The 25,777-nt window shown below is 45.0% G+C and overlaps 1 protein-coding gene across 5 annotated transcripts in view; it reads left to right on the forward strand.

Annotated features, from left to right (window-relative positions):
• CDK15 (cyclin dependent kinase 15) overlaps nt 1-25,777 on the forward strand; it is a 103,184-nt gene that overhangs the window by 68,951 nt on the left and 8,456 nt on the right. For 4 of the 5 annotated variants that reach the window (XR_007478470.1, XR_007478471.1, XM_049712367.1 and 1 more), the window contains exons 12-13: nt 13,067-13,115; nt 20,129-20,268. Coding sequence is in view for 2 of the 5 variants with exons in the window: in XM_049712367.1 (XP_049568324.1) it covers nt 13,067-13,115; nt 20,129-20,268 (189 nt within the window). In the remaining 3 variants the exon portion in view is untranslated. The remainder of the gene's footprint in view (nt 1-13,066; nt 13,116-20,128; nt 20,269-25,777) is intronic. The other variant, XR_007478472.1, reaches the window with a different exon arrangement.

Below are 25,777 nucleotides of genomic sequence, written 5' to 3' on the forward strand. Positions count from 1 at the left end.
ATTTCTAATGATTTTGCTTGAGTTTACTACTTGAGAAAAATGCCACCCTCTCGCTGCAGGGCTTGGAATAACGCCTTTTCCCTTTCACTCTCTGAGTGAAATGGGACCCCTCAGCTTCCTAACATGGATGCAAGCAGAAGTTTAGGGTCACAGATGGGTTGTAGAAAACAATTTGAATGATCTCAATACAAAGCTGCCATGGTGAGCATATGCTGTTCCCCCAAACTTGAAATGTTTGGGTTTCAGGTTGATTCAGGCAATAAACAGTGATCCTTGATGAGAACAATAATGATAGAAACTTGTCCAAAATGCTTCCCTGCCAGATTCTGTACTAAATAAGATAACTGGGTTCCAATAAAACATTGAGAAATATGTTGCATTTTTTATTTTGCTGTCATTTCAAAGTAATATGCAATTTTTTATTTATGAAGAGAATTCTCCAGGCCCAACATCAATAGGTTTCATACTTTGCATTGTTTTTCTAGTAAGGATTCAATTTAATTCAAATAAGTCAAAAATTTCTGAGCACCTACTATCTGCCAGGCACTGTGTAACGTGCTGGGCCTGCATAGATGAATTTGGCACATTCATGGACCTCTAAGAGGTTGTGTTTGTATTCATTCATCCACACTCTTTCACCAGCTCTCCTTATGGGGGGAGGGGTGTGCTCATTTGTGAGCCCCACTTCCACGGTCTTGGGCAGTGTATAGCTGTGGGCCAGGCTAGGCTTACGAAGGGAAGGGCGTTGTAACCTTAGTCACAGCCAAGATGTCTCAACTTTTACTTGTAAATCTTAAAAGTCCAGCATATCTTGGGCATGGGGTCAGTACTATTGATAACTCAATCGCAAGGACTATGTTTTAAAACAGCCACCCACATCCGTGTTCCAGGAACATCCCCTTATATCAATTAAGAAGTCCCTTCAGGCCACCTCCCACCCACCCCTATCCCTGAGCTGTTGCTGCTGCTTCCAGGGACTTGAGCTCCAGTGATTAAGGGACCAGAAGAGGGGATGGGAGCCAGTAAAATGTCACAGAGGAGAACTGTTAACGCCATTCTTGATGAGATTTTCATTCCTCTCCTTTTCACTCTAAGAGCCCCCAAACTTTGAATTCAGCTGCACAACAACTTTGAGGGAGCTGGAGAGCTCAGAACTTAGAGAACCATCCAGTGGCCATCTGTGCCCACGCTGCCCTTACCAGGTCTTGTCTCGACTATGCATGAACAACACAGTTTCTGTTTGTACAGGTTTTAAAAAAACACCTGGTGCTGACCCCGCTGGACAGGTTTCTCTGACCAGTTACCTGTTTTCTTGGGGCGCTGATGAGCAGGGCTGTAAGTTTTCTCACCAGAAATTCAGACTCCTGTGCCTGATTAAATCTGGGTGAGGGAAGAAAGGTATATAATTTTAGACACTGGTCTGGTCTTTCTTTCTTTCTTTCTTTCTTTCTTTCTTTCCTTCCTTCCTTCCTTCCTTCCTTCCTTCCTTCCTTCCTTTCTTCTTTCCTTATCTCCCCCAGCCCCACCCCCTGCTTTAAGCAAGCTGGCTGAGAACTCTTGTGTCTTCCACTTCAAAGGGCCAGTTGTCTTATTTTGATGTGGGCAGATTGAGAAGTAGGCTTTGAAAAGTAGGCTTTTTTTAATTTAATCTTTTCTCCTGGGATAGCTTTCAGAGCAATATATCCAAGTGTCAGTGAGGGGTTCTGACGAGCACGGACTCCCAGACTCTCAGCAGGATCATTCTCTAACAGAAATATAAAAGTGAAATATTAAAAACCCTGGAACGTGAGCTCCATCTGTAGAGTAGCCAGTGTCTTGCCTTGCTTGAACCATGGGAAAAAAAGATCTCCTTGAAAACAGAGGGAAGAGAAAAAAAGTGCTTTGAGTAAGAGGTTTACAGGTTTAGTAGAGCATAGTAACATCCCCTCAAAGAAGTGGGTGTTGCTCTGTGACCCCCCAAAACGCTCCTCCTTTGACTCAGCCGCCAGAACACTCACCCTCCCCGGCAACACACCCCCTTTTCACATGCTAACTGAGGCGCCTGTGATTGGCTGAACAATACACTGGTCACACTTGCTAAAGGCCTGCCATCTTGCACACAATTAGCCAAGACACATTCATCAAACTGGCGGAACAGGGTCTGTGCTGGCCTCCTGCAGCGGGGGAGGGGAGCAGTTCGGTGATCCTTGGTGAGAGTGCACAGGAAGCAATAATAAAGAAGGCATGCTGGAGGGGATTCTACTATCCGAAAGTCTAAAAAGGTTAAAGCCCCAACTGATGCCATATCTGGGATGCGCTGTGTTTGTGACACAGAGGATCCCAGGAGCTTAGAGCAAACTGGATATTGCTCTTGACTGAAATCTGCTGATACATGACCGTAGTGTGAATTTAAAGGGTGGACCCCTATAGACATTTTGACAAAGTCTCTCAGCCCTCTTAGCTTCCCCTCCCGCTCCCAAGAAAATGCGCTCAGGAGTCCCTCCCCTTTTTAGCCTCAAGCACTTCGGGCCCAACTGGAACCAATAAGAATAAAGTGTATGTAAGAAGTAGAGAACCATTTAGGATGAATTAGGAGAAAGTATTGACTGGCAAGGTATTGGTCCTAAATTAAATATTTGGAGGACATTAAAAAGAGTTAATTTTGAGAGGGGGAAAAAAAAAGTTAACATTTGCACCTTCAGTGGTAATATCTTCTGACTTTTCCAAATTCCCTTTAAATAGCTCTCCCAATGGCAATATAGACCCAATAAGATCATACCTTAAAGACCAGTTTGCTACAGACTGGTGTAAGGCTTTTAAGGGAACCAACTAAATATTTAGACATTTCTCAGCTAAAGTAAACAGAGGCCTTACCCCTCTGGAGGTTGTCCAGGCACCATCTCATTAGATGCAAAGATCCTGTGATAAAGAAAAACTTTTTTTTCTGCCCACATGATTGCAGCCCAGTTGTGGTTTTTTAATGTGTCATTGATTGTTTCATCCAACTCCTTTTGCTCCACTGAAAGGGTCTGTCGTGGCTCTGTTTGCTTCCTAAAACACGGTTTTTGAAAGCACTCATGCTGTGTGAGCTCAAATCCTAGCATTAATGTACTGCTGGGTTCATTTCACCACACTCAAAAGCGCCTAGTTTAAATCCCTCTCAATTCCATTTGAGGCACCAGAAGACTTTATCCTTCTCCACTAATGGTCCCAAGTTTACATCTAGATACTGGGGGTCAAGGACAGGAGAGGATTTAGAAATAACAGTGCATGACATTAGTCAATGCATTTGCCAAATTGCCAATTAGTTCCTGATGTGAGCGCAAAGCATTTTATTCCCGTCTCTTTGATGCCTGTTCCCGTTGAGAAGGGAATAGAGTCCACAGAGGCCTTCAAACTTTTAAAGAAATATCTGCTGAAAATCATGCCTGATTTGTGACATGAGCTCAGCTGCAGGGAAGCATCCGGGATTATCTTGGTCCTTTCAGCCCCAGGAAAGAACACTGCACATGGAAAGATTTTCCACTGGAGGAACTTGGTAGAAATCAAAAGGCAGGAAAGCAGTACTAAAAGCCCTGCAGCGACCCAGATTCAGATGTCCTATAAACGATAGGCAAATGGATCCTGCTGACACCTAGTTATTTTCAGGACGCCTGCTTTTTCAACTTTTGACCACCAGATGGAAGCAAGAAATAATGGGGGCGGAATACTGGCATCCGACAGGCTCACAACACAGCAATCTAGCCTTACCCTGGGAACGTTTTATTTTGACCTGAAATCCAATGTGAGAGCTTCACTTCATCTGACATCATTATAGGACAGATGATAATTAAAAATCTAAAATGATCCTTGTTCATGTCGGGATTACATAGAGCTACCACGCTTTGGGCTCAAAGAGTTCTGAGTGTGTCTTTGTGTGCCTGCTGTGAACACAACCTAAGCTGTGCATCCACTCAATAGAATGAGCTATTAGCCAAGTGAGTTACTCAGTGGGCTGAACTAAGGGAAAGGATACCGATAAGAGAGGTTTTAATTATTGGCATCAATTCATGGAGCGGCAGATCCACACTCCACCTCGTACTCTCTGGGGGTACTTGAGGAAGTTATTTCTTTCCCAGTTCCCTAATCTGCAAAATGGGAGCAATCCTATCATTTAAAAAGTGTCCCCTGTGTGCCAGGCACAGGACATACATAATAGCTAATCCTTATACTGTCTGCTAGGGTCCCTGCTGGTTGGAATAGCACAGTTTTACACCTGAGGAAACAGAGGCTTTCTCCCGTTTCCACACAGAGGCATTTCCTAGGTTGGAGATGGGTCCGTTTACAACAAACCTGTTCTCCTTCTGTTAACCATGTTATGTCCCTCTGTCTCATTTTGCAGACAACATAATGATTTGATATATGTATATATTATAAAGCAATAATTAACATCCACAGTGCCTAACTTTTAGGCAATGCCCAATAAAAGTTAGTTCCCATCCTTTTTTTTTTTTACACAGGGTGGAAGTTCATTCAGCTGCTCAGTGACTCACCAGGGTTCAGACTCAATGGTAGTTGTGTGAGAGCTGATGCAATGTCTGTTTCTTTCTGTTTAGCTCCCTTAGAGTTCTTGGCTTCCTTATAGATGTCAGGCACACCTCCTAGGCCAGAACTGACTTTGGTTTTTCCTTGCTTGGGCCTTCCTTTCCTTGCTGCCTGAATTCACATACCCTAAGAGCTGACCTGCAGTTTTCAAACACCTACCTGAGTCAGTCTGAGCGCCTGTTAAAGCTGTCCCTTCTGGTGAAGGCTCCTTTCTGCTGCCCATCCTAAACTGCTGTGAGATGCCTGCCCACGCTGTGGCCACAGGGCTCTTCCCCGGGAGAACCCTTATTATCTACATAATGGTGTCCAGTAAGGGCCACTAAATCACAGTTGGTATTCATGTTGTCATCGTTGGTTTCACCCAAAGCGTGGTACAGTGGAAAGAGTGCTGAGGTTTTCTACGAAGCAAACCTGACCACTTCCAGTGTTTCTAGTATTTTACACCTGCCCCCATAACTGGCACGTAATAGTAAATAGATATTTGTTAGATGAAATCAATGGCCACCTGGGTTCTAGTTCCAGGTTCTAGAACCTTCTGGACTAATAATCCTTGTTCTGCCTGCTTTGCCAAGAAAGTACATGTAAGTTATTATTCACCTTGTTGCTGTAAAATAACGGTCGTTTATTGAGCACTAACTATGAATTAGGCACTTTTCATACATCATACTACTTGGATTCACAACAGCTCTATCCAACAGGGGCAACGTTACCATTCCTACTTTATAGACGAGAGAGCTAAGGCTTGGGGAGGTATGTGTCTTGCCCAGGGTCACCTGGCCAGGAAGGGGGTGACCCAGAATATCCAGCCTGTTGAACTCCAAGTTGGTGCTCATAGGTAATTCCACAGTACCTTCCAAGGGCAAATATAATTTGGTAATAAAACAATGCCTTAGGCTGGCATCAGCCAATAACACTTTTCCAAGTTCATTCCCAAATGATTATGTCCTTTAACCCAGACTTGCTTTTAGAATCTGTGAGCTTGCTGACATGTTTCTGAAATGTAATGTGAGTGGAGCTCCTGCCCTGGGACTGCAGCAGGCAACCCCACCTGCTTCAGGTAATGAAGCCACGATGTTCACCGAATCTATGAACCACCATCAGGCGCATTGCTGTCCCACTTCTGGAGCACGGCAAAAGCTCGTGGGAGTTACTATTAACATCTTTATTAACCCATCCCCCCAGTCAAGCAGTGAAATTCATTTAGATACATGGCCCACTTTGATCTTCATTAATAGTTTCTACATTTATTTTTAGTTTTCTCATCTTTATTTGGTGACAATTATTAGTTTTTATTGAGGGGGACTGGATAATCTTAAAGTAGTTAAGATTAGGAAAAGTTACAAATGAAGGAAAGCAGGTTAAAAGAAATTTTTTTCAAGTAAACCCTGCTACGTTTCTTCCCAGTTCAGGAAAAAGGCCTTAAGGTCGCAAGCATCAGGGATCTGGGTCAGATCAGAGACTTCTTCCACACCTTCGTGGCCTGTGCCTGGCATCATCGATCTCTGTAAGATACAGAGTGTGAATCACAAGTGGGCTCTCTTGAGTCACTTTTCCCTCTTAAGAATAAGGTTTAGTAAATTTCATTTTTTATTTTTCACCTAAGCCTCAATTTTTCATTCATTCAACAAATATTTATTGAATGCTAGGTGCTAAGACTAAGATGCAAAAATCAATAATACATTGATACCTGCCTTCAAGGCATACAGTCTAGAGGGAGAAACAAATAAATACTACAATGTGGAAGGTATTATTATAGCAGGATCCCCTAGGGACTTCTAGGAACACTTGGAAAAAGGCCTTGGCTTGTCTGGGGAATTTAGGGACTGTTTGGGAGAAAGAGACATGAGCTGGGTTTCAGGCATGATGAAGTGGGCTTTCTCCAGGTGAGCAAGAGGGGGAAGGACATTCCAGACAAAGGAACTTGACACAGAGGAGTAGGAAAGCGGGTGTACCTGGTAATATACACACAGGTGAATTGCTCAGGGAAGCTAGAATGTCGGCTTTGTGGCCGACCATTGTCGGAGATTAACCTGGAAGGACAGATGGGGAACCGACTGGAAAGTGATTTGTAATCGTCCTAAGGATTTGGACTCGACTAAGAAGCAAAGAGAAGGCATCGGATGATTGTTAGCAGGGAAGTGATACGGCAGGATTTCAATTTTAGAAAAAATTGCTTGGAAGACTATATGTAGAATTAAATTGGTGGTAGTCAGTGTGGCAATGCTCTGGATTCTAGAAGCTAAATAGGAAGTGTCAACCAGAGCAGTAGCAATGGATGAAGAATGTTGGGGCAAATCTAAAAAGCATGAAGGAGGTAGAGTCAAGGGGAGGTTGTAACTGATGGGATTTGACTTGTGAAGGAGAAATCTAAATCCAGTGGGTGAGAGAATGATAATACCATTTACTGGCACAGGAAATAAAAGGGGGAAGGAACAGATTTGTGGGAAATGTAATGAGTATAAGGTTTGAACATTTCAAGATGAAGATATCTGTGAGACCACCAAATGGAGATATCTGAAAAGCAATTAGAAATACAAGCCTGTGGGGAATTGCCCGGCAGTCCAATGGTTAGGACTCTGCTCGCTCAGTGCCGAGGGCCCGGGTTCAATCCCTGGTCAGGGAACTAAGATCCCACAAGCTATGCAGTGCGGCAAAAAAAAGAAAAGAAACACAAGCCTGTGATTATAGGGGTGTAATCTAGAAATACAAAATTGGAAGTCATCTGCTTAAAGTGGTATTTAAAGCTCCAGGGGTGAGTTCAATCGCACGAGGGAGACCGTGTGGAGAAAGGAGACTATGACGGCACCAGGGGGACCAGTGCTGAAGGATCCAGTAGAGGGAAAGGGTTCTTTGGAAGCTGAGAAGGAAGAGTCAGAGAGGCTGGAAAAGACCAAAAGATGATGATAATTACCATCATTGTTGGCATCATCATCCCGTGGAAATCATACGGCTGTAAACTTGGGAGGAGCACCAAGTACCATGTCTGTGCATTTCCAGTGCTGAGCACAACACCTGCACACGTGGCCCTCAAACATTTGTAGAGGCTACAGGGGAGTGATAAATGTTGTCAAATGATGCGTCATTAAATACCATGGACACCGAATGGCATGATCAAGCTATAGCTCAAACATCGTCTGTGGGTGTGGACAGACATTAAACACTGCCCCCGGGAGAGGGGAGACTCCTGACTGAGCCCATCACCTCCACCTTCTCCATCCACACACCAGGAGCCAGGCCCAGCTTCCCCTTCCTCTCCAGAGACCACTGCCTTAGGAACAGTCTTCCGAGGATAGATATTTCTTAGAATCCACAAAAAGTTTTGATGCAGGGTTAGAAGAGTGATAAGCCCCCAGTGAGGGTTGAAGTGCCAGGCTCAGATGCCAAGGAGCGCCCCCGTGAGAGCACTGGCTTTCGGTGTCCCCATGACACTCAAACAGGAATGCCAAGTTCAGACTCCTTGAGCAAAAGACTAAGCCAGCTGCCTGAGGAAGAGGGAGGCGAGCAGCTGGGAGGGCTTGAGTGTGTATAACTGGGGTGAGGCTGAGGGTGAGGTAGAAGAGCTACAGATTTTTGCAAGCCGCTTTAAAGTTCCTGCTTGAGATAGCACAGTAAGGCTAACAGCATTATCAACTATCTAAATATATGGTATCTCAAGAATGCATTGTGTTCGGGGAAATTCCAGAGGTGTAGTTCAGTAGACTGCACTATAAGATAACCTTAGGGGGATTGTGGTAAAGCCTATAGTAACTGGAAAATGTTTCACTTTGAGCTAAGGCTCAAAATGGTCCTGGTGATATTTTATCAACCAGCCAACAAATCTCTGTTGACTTGAATCAGTTGTGAAATGAGCTTTCTTAAAGGTTTATGAAAAAATGCATTATTTTACTATGGTAGCAACAGTTTGGCCCTCATTTTACTTTTACTCTGTTCAGTTGGGAAATTAAAATGTTCAGCTTTTAAACTTGGCTTTTACAAAAGCAAAGTTTACTTTGCTCTTCCTGCCTCAAATTCCAACTGAACTCAAACGAGAACTCCTTTAAAGAGAACTGCAGAAGGAGGAGATGGAGAGGAATCTGGTCTAATGATTAACCATCATCTTTGGAAGGAGAAGGGAAATAAGCTACCTACAGACCTACGATTTGAGAGGCTACTGAAGCCAGAGAAACAGACTTGTCTTGAAATGGCGCTGGGTAAAATGGCCTGTTTGTGGATCATTCTCTCATTGATCGCTTGCGGTTTAACTACTGGGAAGAATCAATGGGAAGGAGGCAAGGTCACCCAGCGTCAGGTTATCTGCATAAGAGCAGAGGGCTGGCCACAAACGGGTGCTGGGCGTTGGCTCTGCTTCATAACCAGCAACCTGGCTGACGCTGGACACCTCAATCCTCTATCTGGGCTAACGTAGCTACAAAACAGATGTGGGAAGAGAGTCAGGCACAGTCTATGCAAGACACGGAACCTCAAATTCAATGTTGTCACATTGCCTCCTCGGACCAACTCTTTTTTTTTTTTTTTTTTTTTTAATGCGGTACGCCGGCCTCTCACTGTTGTGGCCTCTCCCGTTGTGGAGCACAGGCTCCGGACACGCAGGCTTAGCGGCCATGGCTCACGGCCCAGCCGCTCCGCGGCACGTGAGATCTTCCCAGACCGGGACATGAACCTGTGTCCCCTGCATCGGCAGGCAGGACTCTCAACCACTGCACCACCAGGGAAGCCCTGGGGCCAACTCTTACAAGTCAACCTCTACTGGTAGAATTTACGAGGAATGATTTTTTTCCTTCATCATGCTTCCTCTCTCACATCCTTGAAAAACATGTGAAGTATGCATCAGACACGGTGTTCTGTGATTTTTATGTACATTGATTAACTGAATTTTCACAAGCCTACTGGAGGAAATGAGCCCCAGAGAAGTGTGTGGGAGTTGCTGGGAGGTGCTGGTCGACCCTTCCCTCCTTGATAGACCAGTGTCCTCTGCCTCATTTAGTGCCACTCTAGAAACATCTGGAGACCATTAAACATAACAACAACACAACAACCGACCAATGCTGGACCCTCCCCAGGCTCATTGAATCAGACTCTGTGGGGTGAAGCCAGCGCCTCCTTTTGGTTCAAAAACTCTCCCAGGTGATGCTAGTGTGCTGCTTGGCTTGAGGACCACTTGTGTGAGACCAGGTTGCTTCTCCAAAATGAGAGGTAGAAACAAGAAGAAGAAAAAGAAAAAGGAATAAGACTAACATTCATTGAGCCCCTACTACAGGCCAAGTGCTTAATCTTATCTAATTCTCCCAGGCAACTGGAAAAGTGTTCCCACTTTACAGATTGAGAAACTTCTGAGTTACTTAACCAGAGAGGTGAAGTAATTTCCCCCAAAGCCCAGAGCTCATAAGTGGCAGAAAGGAGATTTAAGCCTGGGCTTGTGTTCATGTTACTACACCACAGAGCTAAGGCACACACCTCTGGCCCACACTGAAAACTCAAAAGAAATTAAGCTAGGCTTGTAAGAACTCAAGCTTGGAACACGTTAGAATTTCAGTAGAATGAAACAGCAAATTATGGGTTTCCAAGGAGAACAATAAGCAGAAACCTTATTGAAACCTGAGAGGAGAAATACATGGTACATAAAACAAGAGAAAGAGGCAGAAGGAAAAAAGGCAAAGGATGAGGAAATACTTATACTTCACTCACTGTGCAGTAGGAGCTATAATTATCTCGCTCCGGGCTTCCCTGGTGGCGCAGTGGTTGAGAGTCCGCCTGCCGATGCAGGGGACATGGGTTCGTGCCCCGGTCCGGGAAGATCCCACATGCTGCGGAGCGGCTGGGCCCGTGAGCCATGGCCGCTGAGCCTGCGCATCCGGAGCCTGTGCTCCGCAACGGGAGAGGCCACAACGGTGAGAGGCCTGCGTACCACAAAAAAAAAACAAACAAAAAAACCAAGTCCAGGTCCCAACTACACATAGTTTGCATTGCCCATCACTTTTCAAAGGAAGAGAAAGAAGGGGAAGGAAATAGGATTTATTTAATGCTCTGAGGCCAGCACGTTACATTCGTTATCTCACTGCATCCATAAATTCAACAAATCACTTAGTCCTTGTGAGGCGACTCTGACCTCCAACTTGAGTTATGGAAACAGGCTGGCCATGGCGAAAGTATCTTGCTTAAGGTCACAGTGAACTTGAAGCAGTAGTTTCAAACCCTAGGTTCAGTGTTCAAACCCTAATTCAGCTAATTCCAAACCCATGTTCCACAAGAACAACACTAAAGCCAGCAATTGTATTAAAATACTAAAGGCCAAAACCCCCAGCACATAAAAACATGGGAGAGTATTGAAATGGATCTCACTATATCAATTGGAAATTGGGATATGACTGAATGAGGAAATATTTTAATTTTGTTTAGCCAGGGAAAACTGTCAGTAGGCAGCAGAAAGTGGTCTGGAAATAAACATTCTGAACAAATGCCAGGTATTCTTATCTTTACTGGTTATTTGAATTTAGGCACAATCACCTGAAGAGAGAGTAAATAACCAGTATAGGCAAGTGCTTCCCTTAGTGCCCACCTGGGACTATAAAACACCAGCAGAGGGCTTTCCTGGTGGCGCAGTGGTTAAGAATCCGCCTGCCAATGCAGGGGACATGGGTTCAAGCCCGAGTCCGGGAAGATCCCACATGCTGCGGAGCAACTAAGCCCCTGAGCCACAACTACTGAACCTGCGCTCTAAAGCCCACGAGCCACAACTACTGAAGCCCACGCCTAGAGCCCGTGCTCCGCAGCAAGAGAAGCCACCACAATGAGAAGCCCTGGCTCAGCAACGAATAGTAGCCCCCGCTCGCCGCAACTAGAGAAAGCCCGCGCGCAGCAACGAAGACCCAACACAGCCAAAAATAAATAAATAAATAAATTTATTTTAAAAAAATACTGCCAGCAGAGTAGTTCACATTTGATTGCATCTGACCTTGAGAACTCAGCTTAAATCATGTTCTTTGATCACAGCTTTCATTCTACAACTCTTAACACCATAATGTCCATCTTTAATTGAACATATTTTTGAAGTTAGACAAGTAATGTGTGCTTTTTATTTAAAAATAAATAAATTTAAGAAAATTAGCATAGAAGTGAGAAGGGTAAGCCCTAGTGACCGTTATCACGATCAGGTGAGTGGTCTTCCGGGGCTTTTTCTATATACATACAGACATGAAAAGGTCAGTATTGTCAAAACCATCTTCTGCCCAACTATGATTAAATTCTTTGTTGGATAAACAGTCTTGCTGTATTCCATTCCTATAGGAGCTGGAAGAAGAGCGCTTTTAAAACCAAGAGAATTACATTTCAGGCCCAAGGAAAATATAAAGCAAAAACATCCTTTTACATGAGAGTTGAAATACTCTTTTCTCAATTTGGAGTCGGAAATAGAAGGATTTGATAAGCAGCATAAGCTTACATCCTTGTAGCCCCTTTTAGCACCCTTACATAGAGTAAGCATTTAGTTAGTATTTCTTGAATGAATAAGAAATTGTCTCCTTTTATAGTGGTTTTATTTTGGGTTAAATAGTGTCAGTATCAAAAAAAAAAAATAGAAACACATGTATCCACATGTAATGTTGTAAAGAGTGCTCCAAAGAAAATTACAAATCTTATTATCATCCATTTTGGATTATTCAAGCCAGGATTCACTTCCACCTTTACTGTAAGTGACATATAAAATTAGTCCCGTTAACTTTTTAACCACTTCTGAGTTTTTAAGACTTTGCTCCCTCATTTGTCACAGGAGTTTTCTTGGAGGGGGGTGGGGCAAGCACGTTTTGTTCTCTCCAATGAATTGTAGGCTCTGTAGGAGTAGGGAAGCTTCTTGTGACTTACTTTTGTATTCTCCCAGCACTCGGCACATGTTCTGCACACAGCAGACATTAAATATTGTGACTGTATTATTTTAGTTTGCTAGGGATGCTGTAACAAAGTACTACAAACTGGGTGGCTTAAGCCACGGAAATTTATCGTCTCTTGCTTCTGGAGGCTAGATCTGAACTTGAGGTGTTGGCAGGATTGGTTCTTTCGGAGGGCTCTGAGGGAAGGATTTGTTCAGGCCTCTCTCCTTGGCTTGTACATGCTGTCTTCTCCTTCTGTCTCTTCTTTGTCTTCCCCTATACATGTCCGTCTCTATGTCCAAAATTTCCTTTTTTATTCGGACCCTGGTCATATTAAATTAAGGTCCACCCTAATGACCTCATCTTTACTAATTATATCTGCAACGACCCTGTGTCCAAATAAGGTCAAATTCTGAGGTACTTGGGCCTAGGACTTTGACCTATGAATTCGGGAGAAGGACACAACTCAACCCAGAATGGTGACCTTCCATTTAAACTTAAACTCATTTAGTTTGCCTACCTGATAACTGAATTCCCTGTTACCCCAAGCCAAGAAGAGCATTTAGAATTTTAATAATATTTTTGGCAACAGGATTTTAGGGTTGTTTTTGTCTTTTAATGTGTCTCCGTATGCTTTCCAGAATGGTTCCCACTGCCTAAGCCTCAGAGCCTTCAGAATGTCTGCAACCGGTGAGTACCGCCTTGGAAAGCTTATCTTTCAGCAGGGTTGAAGGGACATTTCCCTGGGCCTCAACCTGATGAACACCCCGCCCCTGAGCACCTTGATCTGGGGGCCCTCAGCCCCAGGAAGACGCCTCTTGGACAGGCAGCCACCTGTGAGTCTGTTAGTTTTTCTCCGTGAACCATTTTACTTCCCGTGAGTTTGGTCATTAAAATTGTTTTGCGCCCCTCAACCCTGCCCGAGGCCCTGAGAACGAGGGAGCGTTGGCCTGTAAGAAGACCTAGTGGGTTTATTATTCTCCGACACAGAAACCAAATGACGTCACTGAGCAGCTGTTGGGGGGCAACGTGATTCATGGAGGCCACGCTTTCCCAGGCCCTCTCTACGCAGCCTCCGCTCGGACCAGGGCAGACTTTTATTACCAGCTTTCAACAAGTCCCCGGTTTCTTTTGCAAAGTAAAACAGATAATAGAGACATTCCCGGAATAGTTAGCTAACTAAGCCGTGCCAGGCAACCTCAGAGCTAAGAAGAACTCAGTGTTTTCGGACAATGACCAATTACAATAACCAGTATTATTTGATCTGAGAGTAATTAGCCGAGGCTCTGTTCTTTTTGCTTCAGTGAGGAGACAAACAAGGCAGTGAGAAAAACATCAGAGACAGGGGAAAGGGGCTCAAATGTCAAAGAAAAACACCCTCCTGCAGGTGGGGAGAAGAGAAAGAGACCCTCAGTGAACGTTTGAACGTTGTTCTTCCCTGAAAATGTGGTAGGGTTTAACCCAACCAAAGTTTGTTTGATTTTTTTTCCCATACTTACTGTTCATGTGCTTTAAAAAGCCTCCACGGAGAGTGGATATCAGAGCACAAAGAGTGAAATAGGTCGGAAGACAGAACTATGAACTAGCAAAGGATCTTTTTTTGGGAGGGCCGATTCTCCCCAGGGCGTCCGCGCGCTGCACTCTTATTTTCAAACGCACTGTATCACCTGAAACTCCCCGTTGTTTTGGAGACAGGTTCCAGGGAACTGCTGTTTATCATTTCATGCGAGACGTGCAAACTTCCTCTTGCCCGCATAGTCAGGCTCCCTAACCCCTAACTAGAGGGATTTGGATTTTCATGCTGCCCTGTGGTTTTCTTCCATTTCACCACTGGCTTCCAAAATAAACGGTAACTCCAAACCTGCAGACCGCCTTACTACCCTGCACTGCTGCTGTCGTCACTGTCGCACGGCAGGAGAAAGCGCCTGCAGCCGCCCAGCCAGCCCTTCCTTCTAGGCTGAGCAGTACGTGGACTCACTGAACATCCCGCTGGCTTTTCTGACCATAGGCAACACCTCGGCCCACTGCCTCATTCCCAGCAATACCTCTGCCTTAGCTCAGACTCCTGGCTTCTCTTTGCTCAGATTCTCAAAGCAAGGAGTAATGTCTAGAGATGTGCTGTCTCATACCATAGCCACTAGCCACATGAGACTATTTCAATTTACATTATTTAAAATTAAATTTGAAATTCAGTTACTCCAAGGATTTACTGTATAGCACAGGGAATTATATCCAATATCTTGTAATAACCTATAATGGAATATAATCTGCAAAACAAAACCCCCAAAACTGAGTCACTACGCTGTACACCTGAAACAAACACAATATTGTAAATCAACTATACTTCAATTAAAAAAAATTTAGCTGCTCAGTTGCAGTAGCCACACTTGAAGGGCTCAATAGCCACATGTGAGTAGTGGCTACCATATGGGACGGGGCAGAAATAGGATTTTTCCATCAGCACGGAAAGTTCTATTAGACAGCACTGGCCTAAGTTATCACTTGAGAAACCTCTTGGCTCTGAGAAGGGCTTTGTCATTGAAAGGGGACTAAGGTTAGGTGAGGTGCTTGCTGTGTGCCTAGTAGGGGGCTGTACATGTTATTTCACTTATGCCTCACAAATCTCATTCCCATTTCAAAGAGAAGGAAACTGAAGCTCAAAGAAGTTCAGTAACTTGGCCAAAGTCATCAAGCTAAGTAAGCGGTAGGGCTGGGCTTCATCTGGTACCCAGGTCTCTGTGGCTTTGTCAGTTGAGTCAAGTTGCAAGTGTGATGAGTAAAGAGTAGCCTTGTTGTCACTGGCTTTTTTACAATATTTCTGCCAAGGAGCAGAGGAACTGTGAGCGGACTGGAAATGCACCTGGAGGCCTTGTCTGGGGTTTGATGGGATTGCGATTAACATGGGCCTAGTAAGGGCACTCTCACTTGTTAGACTGATTAGGAAATTATAGGACAGCTTCTCTGATGCTGTTTCTTTCTAGTGTTGGAGATATTTCTTTTTTTTTTGTTTTCGGTACGTGGGCCTCTCACTGTTGTGGCCTCTCCCGTTGCGGAGCACAGGCTCCGGATGCACGGGCTCAGCGGCCATGGCTCACGGGCCTAGCCGCTCCGCGGCATGTGGGATCTTCCCGGACCGGGGCACGAACCCGCGTCCCCTGCATCAGCAGGGGGACTCTCAACCACTGCGCCACTAGGGAAGCCCTATTGGAGATATTTCTTATTGGGGATATCTGCTTTACCACATCCTAAACTGACAGCACTAAAAAAGTACCCACTCTCCTGAAACAACAACAACAAAAAGGTCACCATCGAAAAAAACCAATATTTGATATTTGAATAAAGTCTGCAGTTTAGTTAATAATATTGCCTATTAATTACTTAGTTTTGATAATTTTACTATGACTATCTGAAATGTTAACATTAGGGGAAGCTAGTGAAACATACAACTATTACTCCTGAAACTCTTCTGTAAACTTAAAATCACTTCAAAATAAAAACAAATTGAAAAATTGGAAAAAAGAAAGTGACCGCTCTATCCCTGCCCTTTTTCTCTTTCTATGGATCTAGGGGAAAACAACAAAGAACCCAGCTGAACTCACCGTGACCAGCCTTGTGCTGCAAACAGATAAAGCCCTTCCCCCATCAACCTGCTGGCAGCAATGGCAGTGGGAGAGTTTTATACTCAGAGCCAGGCTGTGCAGAGAAATCAAGGCTGTTGCCTTAGGCCCCTGAAAGCCACCAGATTCCAGATATGTTGAGTAACTTTTTATTGTTCATGTTTCTATTCTGGACTTCTAAAATTAAATGTGGATGTCCTCACACCCAGCACATCTTTCAGGATTGATTTACAATTATAATCCTTTTACCACTATCATGAGCAGTGGGGCCCGTGGCAATTCAGGTTGGCTGGAATGAATTTGTTTTCTTTGCACACACAGACAGGAGCTCTCCCGGAATGCTGGTGGAAATGGAAATTGGGACAACTAGCTGATAATCAAAAAATTTAGAGGGCTTCCCTGGTGGCGCAGTGGTTGAGAGTCTGCCTGTCGATGCAGGGGACATGGGTTTGTACCCCGGTCAGGGAAGACCCCGTGAGCCATGGCCCGTGAGCCATGGCTGCTGAGCCTGCGCGTCCGGAGCCTGTGCTCCGCAACGGGAGAGGCCACAACAGTGAGAGGCCCGCGTACCGCAAAAAAAAAAAAAAAAAAAAAAAAAATTTAACATGTTGTATAGTATCCTTCAACCTGGGAATTTCAATTTCCAGAATTTATACTAAGGAAATTATTGCACAAGTACGCAATGATTTATCTTTGAGGATATTTGTCACAGCATGATTTTAATAGTAGCCCCTTACACCCCAACAAGAAAGGAAACAACTTCAATAAGCGTTTGGCTGTGTGGACTATGGTATAGCTACATAGTGAAATGCTCTGCAGTCATTAAAACTATGTCCCAGAAGGCTATTCAAAGTCCTGGGAAGATGATCAAGACAGTCAAGTGCAAGAAGTAGGTTGAACAGCATGTAGAGTATGATCCCATTTTTTTGTAAAACAAAAAATATATCTGTATAAAAATAAAGGACTAAAGAATAAATAAACACTAAAGCAATGGTGATTATCTTTGAGTGAAAAGGGTCATCTCAGAGTGATGAGATAGCTTCAGTTTTCTTTCTCTGCATTTTCTAAATGTTCTACAACAAACGTATTATTCTGGCAATGGAACGCTTCTCAATTCTGGAAATGTTACTAGTAGGAGAGGTTCACCAGAGGATTCTTTGTCTTTATTAACAGACTCCCATTAATTGGGTCGTAGGTTCTCTTAACTTTGCAAGGTACTCCTGGCATGTTCCATACCTAACATCACAAGCCTAACAAATAATATCTATTAACATTTAGCCTATATGGAAATGTGCTAGTAGGCAAATTAATTTTGCGATGTTCGCTTTTCATGTCAACTTTCATTTCCAAAGCAGGGGTTGTAACCAGTGAAGAATTGTTCGGGTAGGAGTTAGAGGAGGTGGAAAATTGTAGAAATGTGCCAATAAAGGCAATGGATAGTAAACAAGACTATAGATGGCAGAAAGAAGCAGAATTATACAAACATGGAGGTAAATTAACATTTGTGCCCAAGGAAGCAACATCTGTATCCCTAGGACTCTTTTCTCAGCTCCCAAATAAGAGATCATAGCAAGGTGGAGATTCTTAGGATGCTTGTCCAGATCAGGTGGTCCTACTATAAGCCTTTACTATGCTACTAGTAAAGGCTCGTAGTCAGGAGGGCACGTATTTGGTTTATACGGGGAAGACCAATGTGAAATTGTCTCACCCGAGGAAAAGCCTTCATGCGTATACTCCGCCTCTACCAGCTGAGGAGCAGAAGTAGGTGGTGGCGGTCACAGTTTGGAGGCCGTGAGATTGAAATAAGTCCCAACGCCACTAAAAGCCTTGACACAACCTCATGGGAAGGGCGGGGGCCGGGGGGTGGGGTGGGGTCGGGGGAAGGTTGGTTAGTTGAAGAGGAAAGTCCTCAAGAAGAAGTCTCCATATTACTGACCGGTTCCCACTCTCCTTTTTTTTCATTTGTCCGCCGGAAGTGGCCTGCTCTGCTTCTATGTGTCCCCACAAGCCCCGTAAGCTCCATCAGCCTTTCCTGGCTTCGGCAGCCACCCCACCTAGACACAGTCTAAATGAAACCAGTATGTACGCCCGAGCTAACACGGGTTGGAACAAGTCCCCTAGCCTTCCTTGCCCAATGAGATCGCAGCTCCTAAGCCCCTTCTCCAGAGCAGTTCTGTAACAATTCAGTTGTTATGAGCAAGCTGGGTGGGAGTGTGCCGAGGAAACACATCTCTGACTGGGGTGCCGTGTGGAGGTGGATGCATCGCTGCCCTCCCCCCACCCCATAACCACCTGTCCACCCGCCCACCCCCGGAAGTTCAGAGAGGTTTCAGGCCCTAATTTCGGCATGCATCCCACTCCACCACCCTGTAGTGAAAACGGATTTTCCCTGAGTCTCCTTCCAGACGGGTCCTGGGTCCTGCTGATTTGAACCAGCTTCGGCACTCTGGACTCCTGTTTCATTGGCCCTGAAAATCTGCGCCTGGGCAGGGCACCCTAGATGGAGAAAAGACCCGCCAGCACTTCAGGCCACAAACGACGAAGCAGGCCTCCACCCCTGGTTCCCTTCTCTTCCAGCTGGCCTGGAAATTTGCAAGCACCGGGGATATGCAGATTTCTTCTCTATTTTAAGTCTGTGAAGCATTTACTCTTGAGTTTGAGGGTAGAATTAGTTATCTGTTTGCAGAAAGAGTTTTATGTCATGGGAGTCAGATACCTGAAAGTTTTTTATGCAAATCTTATGCAAAAATTAGGCAAATTCCAACTCTGGGCCAGGGCTTCCTGCATCACTGCATCATGGCACCTGGGGAGGGAAAGGGTATCTGTTTCTCACTTCAGGTTGGTATGTACATTCAACCTTAAGGAAGCTCATCTGTTTTTGCTTAATTGGGGAGTTGCACGGCCATGCAACTGAATTCTGAATGTCAGGCATCAGTTCGGCAGTTAACTGTCTCTCTGGATCAGCACAGTTTTCTGTCTTGTGCTTTCCACTTGTAAACCTGTCTGTGGGCTCTAGAGATGGGTGTACTTAAATGATTGGCACTAGATTAGCAAAGACTTTCAGCCACTGTAAGTAAATAGGAAGCATGGAAGACCCACAGGGCCTGCAGGGTCAGACCCTTGCCACCCTCCCCAGCTTCATATCAGGCCCCTCTCCTCTTTGTCCCAGGCCAGCAAACTGGCCTTTCTTCCTTTCTTTAAAATAACTCTTCTCCCTCCCACCCTGGGGGTCTGCAACGCCTGCCCCTCCCCTGCCCCAGGTCTTCAGCTCTCAGCTCAAATGCTGCTTCCTCAGGAAAGTTCTCCCTGACCACCTCCTAAGTCTGGACCTTTTTCTTCCCAATTGTGCTTATGCATTAGTATGACCATTTGATTAGTGTCTGACTCCTCTGCGAGATTAAGCTGCCAGAAGACAGCTTCCCTGCATCTCCCAGATCCAACTGCCTACATAGTAGTTGCTCAGCTAATGGATTTGCTCAACTCCAAATTTATAATTCAACATAAGGTCAACTTGAGGATTTGTCCTTACTGTAATTTGGGTACTTAATTATCTTTCTTGCCTATGCTCTATCTCAGGGGAAACCAATAGAGCTTCTTAGAGAAAAACCCTGGGAGCTGAGCTTCAGAAACACTGTAAATAAGGGTTTTTTCCACCCAAGTTTCACCCTCCAGAGGTTCCTCTTTCCCTCTTCCCCTCCTAGGATTCTGTACTTGCCACCCTTGGAACATATTTCCATCTGAGCTTTTCTGCTTGCTAGAGGCCGCTGTGTCCCTCAAAGAAGAATCCTTAATTATATATTTCTGTTTCTATTATTACAATTCCAGGTCCTTTATGTACACCTGGTACCGAGAGCCACAGTAGAGGGGGCGGGGGTGGGGGCTGAATGGTGGCAATGCTGAAAATTTCCCTTAATCTTAGTAACAGGACAGGTAAGAGTTTCAACTTGCCATCAACTTTACTAGTCCCAGAAAAATTCGATTTGAAACTCTGCTAGCCATCTCCTTTTCTTTGCTTTTCTTCTTTCCCCCTTGAGTTTTCAGAAGTGAGGCCTCTGGAGAAACTCTTTTTCTCTCTCACTTTTCCAGGTTAGACAGGGCTCCGGAAGCTGAAGACCTGGCCTCCCAAATGCTGAAAGGCTTTCCAAGAGACCGTGTCTCCGCCCAGGACGCACTGGTTCACAATTATTTCAGGGCCCTGCCTGCTCAGCTGCACCAACTTCCTGATGGTGAGCAAGGGAGTGTGTGTGTGTGTGTGTGTGTGTGTTTAGTGTATTCACGTACACATATAAGTCTCGGTGTCTAAGTATTTTCTCAGTGCACTGGAGAATTATAGAATTTGCAACCAGAAGTGAGCTTAGAGCTGGGAGAAGCGAGATGGGTTCAAATCTTGCCTGAGGTTTTTTTTTTTGCGATTTTCTAAAACTCAGAAGTTGAGGGTTGAGGTGACACAGATCTCCTTGTAATGATCCAAACATTTCCCATATACTCCCTTACTCTTAGAAACTGGATGAGATGAAAGTTGCCTCTGAGTTTGCTTTCACTAGCATCTGCCAGGAGAAGCAAAACCAAAGTTTCTCACAACTCCCTTTTCTCTTTCAGCAGAGTAAGATGATAGGTGACATGGATATATCAGGAGAGGAGAGCTGGGCCTGTCTTGATTGGTAATCTGATGCTGCCCAAGGAAGTACGGGGTGGGGCATGGGGCGAGGGGAGCGTCCTCCCAGGCTGGACGCTCACGGGAAGCACAAGTTAACCTGATATCAGCTTTGCTGCCTGGGCATGAAGTCATCCTCCAAACCTGAAAACTTCTGAGAGATCATGTGGCTGGAGCACTCCTCATGTTTCTCAGAAGGTGGCCAGGAAAGGCTGTGCAGAAGTTGTGGGCAGGGCAGTCATGGCCCCGGCTGTTTGCGGGGCACTATCCTTAGGTGGAGTTTCTTTGAAAACATCCAGCATTCAACTGAAAACAGTTTTTAGAAGTCCTGAGCCAGAGAGAAGAAAGCTAATAAGGAAGGTCTAGGGGCTCAGACTGGGGGGAGGGTCCTGGGCTGGGGGGTGTGATGGGGCGAGGATGGGCGTGGGGTGGGGAGCTCCTGTTCAGTAGGCTTAGGCATGTGGTCTGGCCAAAGTCTCCAGGGTTTGCAAACGCAGCTCCACTGTAACTGGGACATTGTCCTGCATCAGCCCAAAGCTCTTAGTTTGGGATTTCTTGAGGTATTTTATTATTAAAGTGAGTCATTTAGGATCTCCAAAAATAACCATAATCATACAACTGGGGTTAATGTCTTGCTTAACCCTGTAAGAAGAGTCGGTCATCAGTATTTATTAAGTTGCCATCAAGTGTCAAGAACATATTAAGTACTATAAAACTTGAGGGAAAAAAGAGGCTTGTCCTTGACCTCAAGGATCCTATGTAGTGGGAGGAAAAGAGGGTGAGGAAGAGGAAACAGGACACCCTCATACACATATTAGCACAAATCATATCTAAACAGCTAAAGCCTGTGCATAATCAGCTGCAGATGTTCAGAGAATATGTGTGCGCTAAAGGCAATTCTTTGGAGGAACTAGAATAACTCAAGTAAGATGGATGAGACTGGAGGTGACTCTGGAGTAGAATTTGGAAGGAGGGGAGGGACGTGGCTTGGCATATGGGTAGAATAAAGGACATTCCACCAGACCTACAATTCTTACGCCCTTCCTGGTACCTCACCCCAAGCTTTAGCCCCATCCGCTCCCCTACTCCCATCTCAATCCCCTCTTCCCAGTCTGAACCCCTAGATCCCCCCTTCTTAGCTTTCTCCTCTTGGGCTTGGGGCTTCCAGCTACCACTTCACGCAAGTATACACACTGGGGGTGTACACACACACACACATTCACGCTCCCTCTCTCCATTTAAAGAAACTTCTCCCATGGGCCCTCCTCCAGGATTTATTATTCTGTGTACTGAGAACCACTGGGGATCTTCAAAGTTTTCTGGGCACCAGCTTTTCCTTGATGAAGAGTAATTAGGAGAAAATCACTGTGCAAACTGATGTGTTGTTAGAAACCTGGGTTTTGATTCATCCTGGTCATCTGAAGCAAAGCCACCAACACAGGGACTCTGGTGTGTGTGTGTGTGTGTGTGTGTGTGTGTGTGTGTGTGTGTGTGTGTGTGTGTGTGTGTGTGTGTTTGCGCGCGTGCACATGCAGGTGTAGGAGAGGGACCAATCTGTATTCCTTCTCTGTTCACCCAGCCACAGAGCCCAAATCTACTTTGACACTTTTAGAAAAATGAAAAGATGGAATCTTGCAGGAGCCTGCCTGTGCTGTCGGGGAGACAAGGAGTGCTCACAGCAGGAGGGAAGTTGACTTTTCTTTATACATATAGGGGTTTTTCCATGCAGAGTTTAAATTATGCCTGATAAAAGGAGTTTCGTGGATGTTTCAGTTCTTTCAAATTCTCCTGGCTTCCTCCCAATTAAATGAGGTTTGTCAAAGCCACAGGGCTCTGCTGCTGTTGCCTCGGCCGACAAGCACTTCCTGCAGCGACATCTCGAATCCCCGAGGGAGAAGATGAAAGGGCCAGCGCCAACAGACAGGGGAAGGGGGGCAGATCGGGGTGTGTGTGTGTGTGTGTGTGTGCGTGGGGGGGGTGCAGAAATAGGTTTAGAGACAGATCGACAGATAGGACGTGGACAAGAAGACAGGGAAAGCAAAGGTACCAGGAAAATTGGAAAGAAAAATAGAGTAAGAGAGAGCAGCCACTGGGGCCAGTTCGTGCACCTTGAGAACATTGGCCCTCACCAAGGGCACGTCTTCTAAGGGTGCACTCCCTTGGCCGGGCAGTGCCAGCCTACTTTTTCATTGTCCATGGCAATGAGCTTTTATTAAGAGCCCCCTTTGCAGACAGGAAGAACCGGCCGGTTATCACAGTTCCCAACCCTCAGGGACACAGTCTCCATCCAAGGGGTGGGCTGCCCCAGGCATAAGAACTGTGCAAAACTAAGACATGCTCTTGTGAGTGGTGTGCAAAGAGAGCTTCCCTGCCATAATTATGCAAGAAATTTTGCTCTCTGGTGGCAGTATGGAATCACTTACGGGCTTATATTTGTATTATTTTATTATTCTGGTTTTATTCCGGTTGCAGGATAACAAAGTTGTCACTTTAAAATATATTCTGTTTCCCCTTTGATCTGGGAGATTCCAGCTCTTATTGTCTGCCCTCTGACGAAGACAATTTAAGCATGAAACCTGAGGCTGGGAACCATGTGAAGAGTGGAAAGACAGCCTAAATCCCAGCAGAAGCAGGGCACAGAAATTCCCCACAAAATGCAAGGGTTGCTCTCATCCATCCATGTCTGTTTTCACGAAGCCGAGAGGTCCCAAACAACACTGTCCCTAATTTGTGGCAGTAAGCTTATGGCCAGAGGCAATCGGGGGGTCACTTGCCACGAAAATCCAGGAATTCTGGGCTTAGTTCCCTTTCGGAGCACATTCTTAAGTGGAGAAGCATGAATACTAGAATGGCAAGCATGTGGGAATTTCTGCCAAGCGCTGACATTTTCCCTTATTGACTTTTGAACACCTGAAGAAACATTAGTTGAAGGAGAAATAATTGGTAGTCTCTCTCAAAACACACCCAACAGCAAGCTAATTGCTTTTGCAGATGGCCTGGGAGACACTCTACCCACTCAAGTCATCTGCTTACGGCCACACTTGTGGTCCTCACAGCTGAGCCAGCAGTGCAGGACATCAGCTGGGGCAGCTAGGACCTAAAATTAGGCCCTTGGCAACTCTCTAATCTTAGCTGCAGGTTCAGCTTCTTCCTTTAATTCCCTTTGCCCTCAGCATGAACTTGGGCTCTGGGAAAGGAACGGCTGCTTAACGACTTGAGAGTGAGGGGAGTAGAAAATCATTAAGCTGCCCCTTCTAGAAACTGGCTCCACTCCGTTCTTGCAAGGAGCCTTCCAAATGTTACCCTTGGAAAGTTAAGACTGATTTTGGAACCTAGCCATTTTGAACCACAGACACTGATCCACAAAAGTATTTTTTATCTCGGGCAGTAAATGCCACGTGATTTAAGAGTCTGGTCCTTAAGCCATGGTCCTTGATCGTCAGGACATCAAAGGCTGTCTCTCTCTGTGAGTTGGTCCCATTTTGCTTTCTAAATCCCAGACGTGAGTCTCTCCCATTCCTTCCTGGTCTAAATCCCCCTTCTCCTTTAAAACAGGTTTCAGCATCTTAAAACGAAAAAAACAAAACAAAACAAAAAACCCCTACAACTTAAAAGCTTGCAGTTGATTTTGTAATTTTGTAAAAATACTTTACCAGAGTCCTTCTTGTCATCATATACTTTGGTACCTACAGGGATGGAAGAAGGCATGGCACTTACCTCTACCCTTCGTCACATCACCCTAGTAGTTCTTCAGCAGGCCTGATTCATATTGCTCCATTAAAAACTGAGTAATTTTTTTTTTTTCCTTCCGGTACGCGGGCCTCTCACTGCCGTGGCCCCTCCCGTTGCGGAGCACAGGCTCCGGACGCGCAGGCTCAGCGGCCATGGCTCACGGGCCCAGCCGCTCTGAGGCATGCGGGACCCTCCCAGACCGGGGCACGAACCCGCGTCCCCCGCATCGGCAGGCGGACTCTCAACCACTGCGCCACCAGGGAAGCCCGAAATCTGAGTAATTTTTTGTTTTGCTCCAATAAAAGAAGTTCAGGACTTCTTTTAATAATATCTCTTTAATATATTTGAAGATCCCTTGATATCACTTTCTAAAGCTCACTTCTCTAGGCTGACTTCCTTTGACCTCCACCAAACATACCCAGTATAGATTGTTTATTTTACCTTTTAACTATTTTGCTTCATTATTCTATTCTGAACCGATTCCAATTATTTTGCTTATCTCTGAGACTATGGACCCACCCTAGACTCAGGTTTCTAACATACTGGGAGAGTTATTTTCCAGTTCATTCATGGACGATTTACTGAGGGTCTATTAGATATGAGATTGAGGGATACAAAAAATTAGTTATGGACTCTGTCCTCCAAGAGCTTACAGTCCTTAAGGAAATGAAACAAGTATATAAACGGCTGTAGACCAAGTGTGAAGTGCTCTGACAGTTCAAAGGAGGTGAGATTAAACTCCAGCTGTAGGGGTCCAGGATGGCTTTGTGAGTGGGTCTTGAAAGGTGACGGGGTCTGGATGGTTGGGGAGGAAGGATATCCAGGGAGAGGAATGTCATCCTCCTCTGAATGCCATCTACTATTATCTGAAGGTATCTTCTCTTTAATAAGTACAATCCTGACTCATATTCCATCCTAGGTCTTAGTCCTCATCATTGTATGCCTTCTTGCAGCAATTTAAACATTCTTTAACATGTACCAGCAAAGCTTAGTTTAGCTCTTTGTGTGCTAATGATTTCAAATCTACTCTGTTTATTGCTTTTATTGTCTATTCAAAGTTTAACCAGAATATTTTGTCATTCCACAGGCCAGGTTTCGGAGGTTGGGTTTCGTAGAGAAGAGGGAAGGGAGATTCCTAGCCAGGTCTCTCAATCCTATTCTGCTTCTAGGAGTTTATAACCTAACTCAGACCACTCTGTCTACCTTTTTTTTTTTTTTTTTCTACATCTTTATTGGAGTATAATTGCTTTACAATGGTGTGTTAGTTTCTGCTTTATAACAAAGTGAATCAGTTATACATATACATATGTTCCCATATCTCTTCCCTCTTGTGTCTCCCTCCCTCCCAC

The sequence above is a fragment of the Orcinus orca genome, chromosome 7 (assembly GCF_937001465.1).
Source record: "Orcinus orca chromosome 7, mOrcOrc1.1, whole genome shotgun sequence".
NCBI classification, from domain to species: domain Eukaryota; kingdom Metazoa; phylum Chordata; class Mammalia; order Artiodactyla; family Delphinidae; genus Orcinus; species Orcinus orca.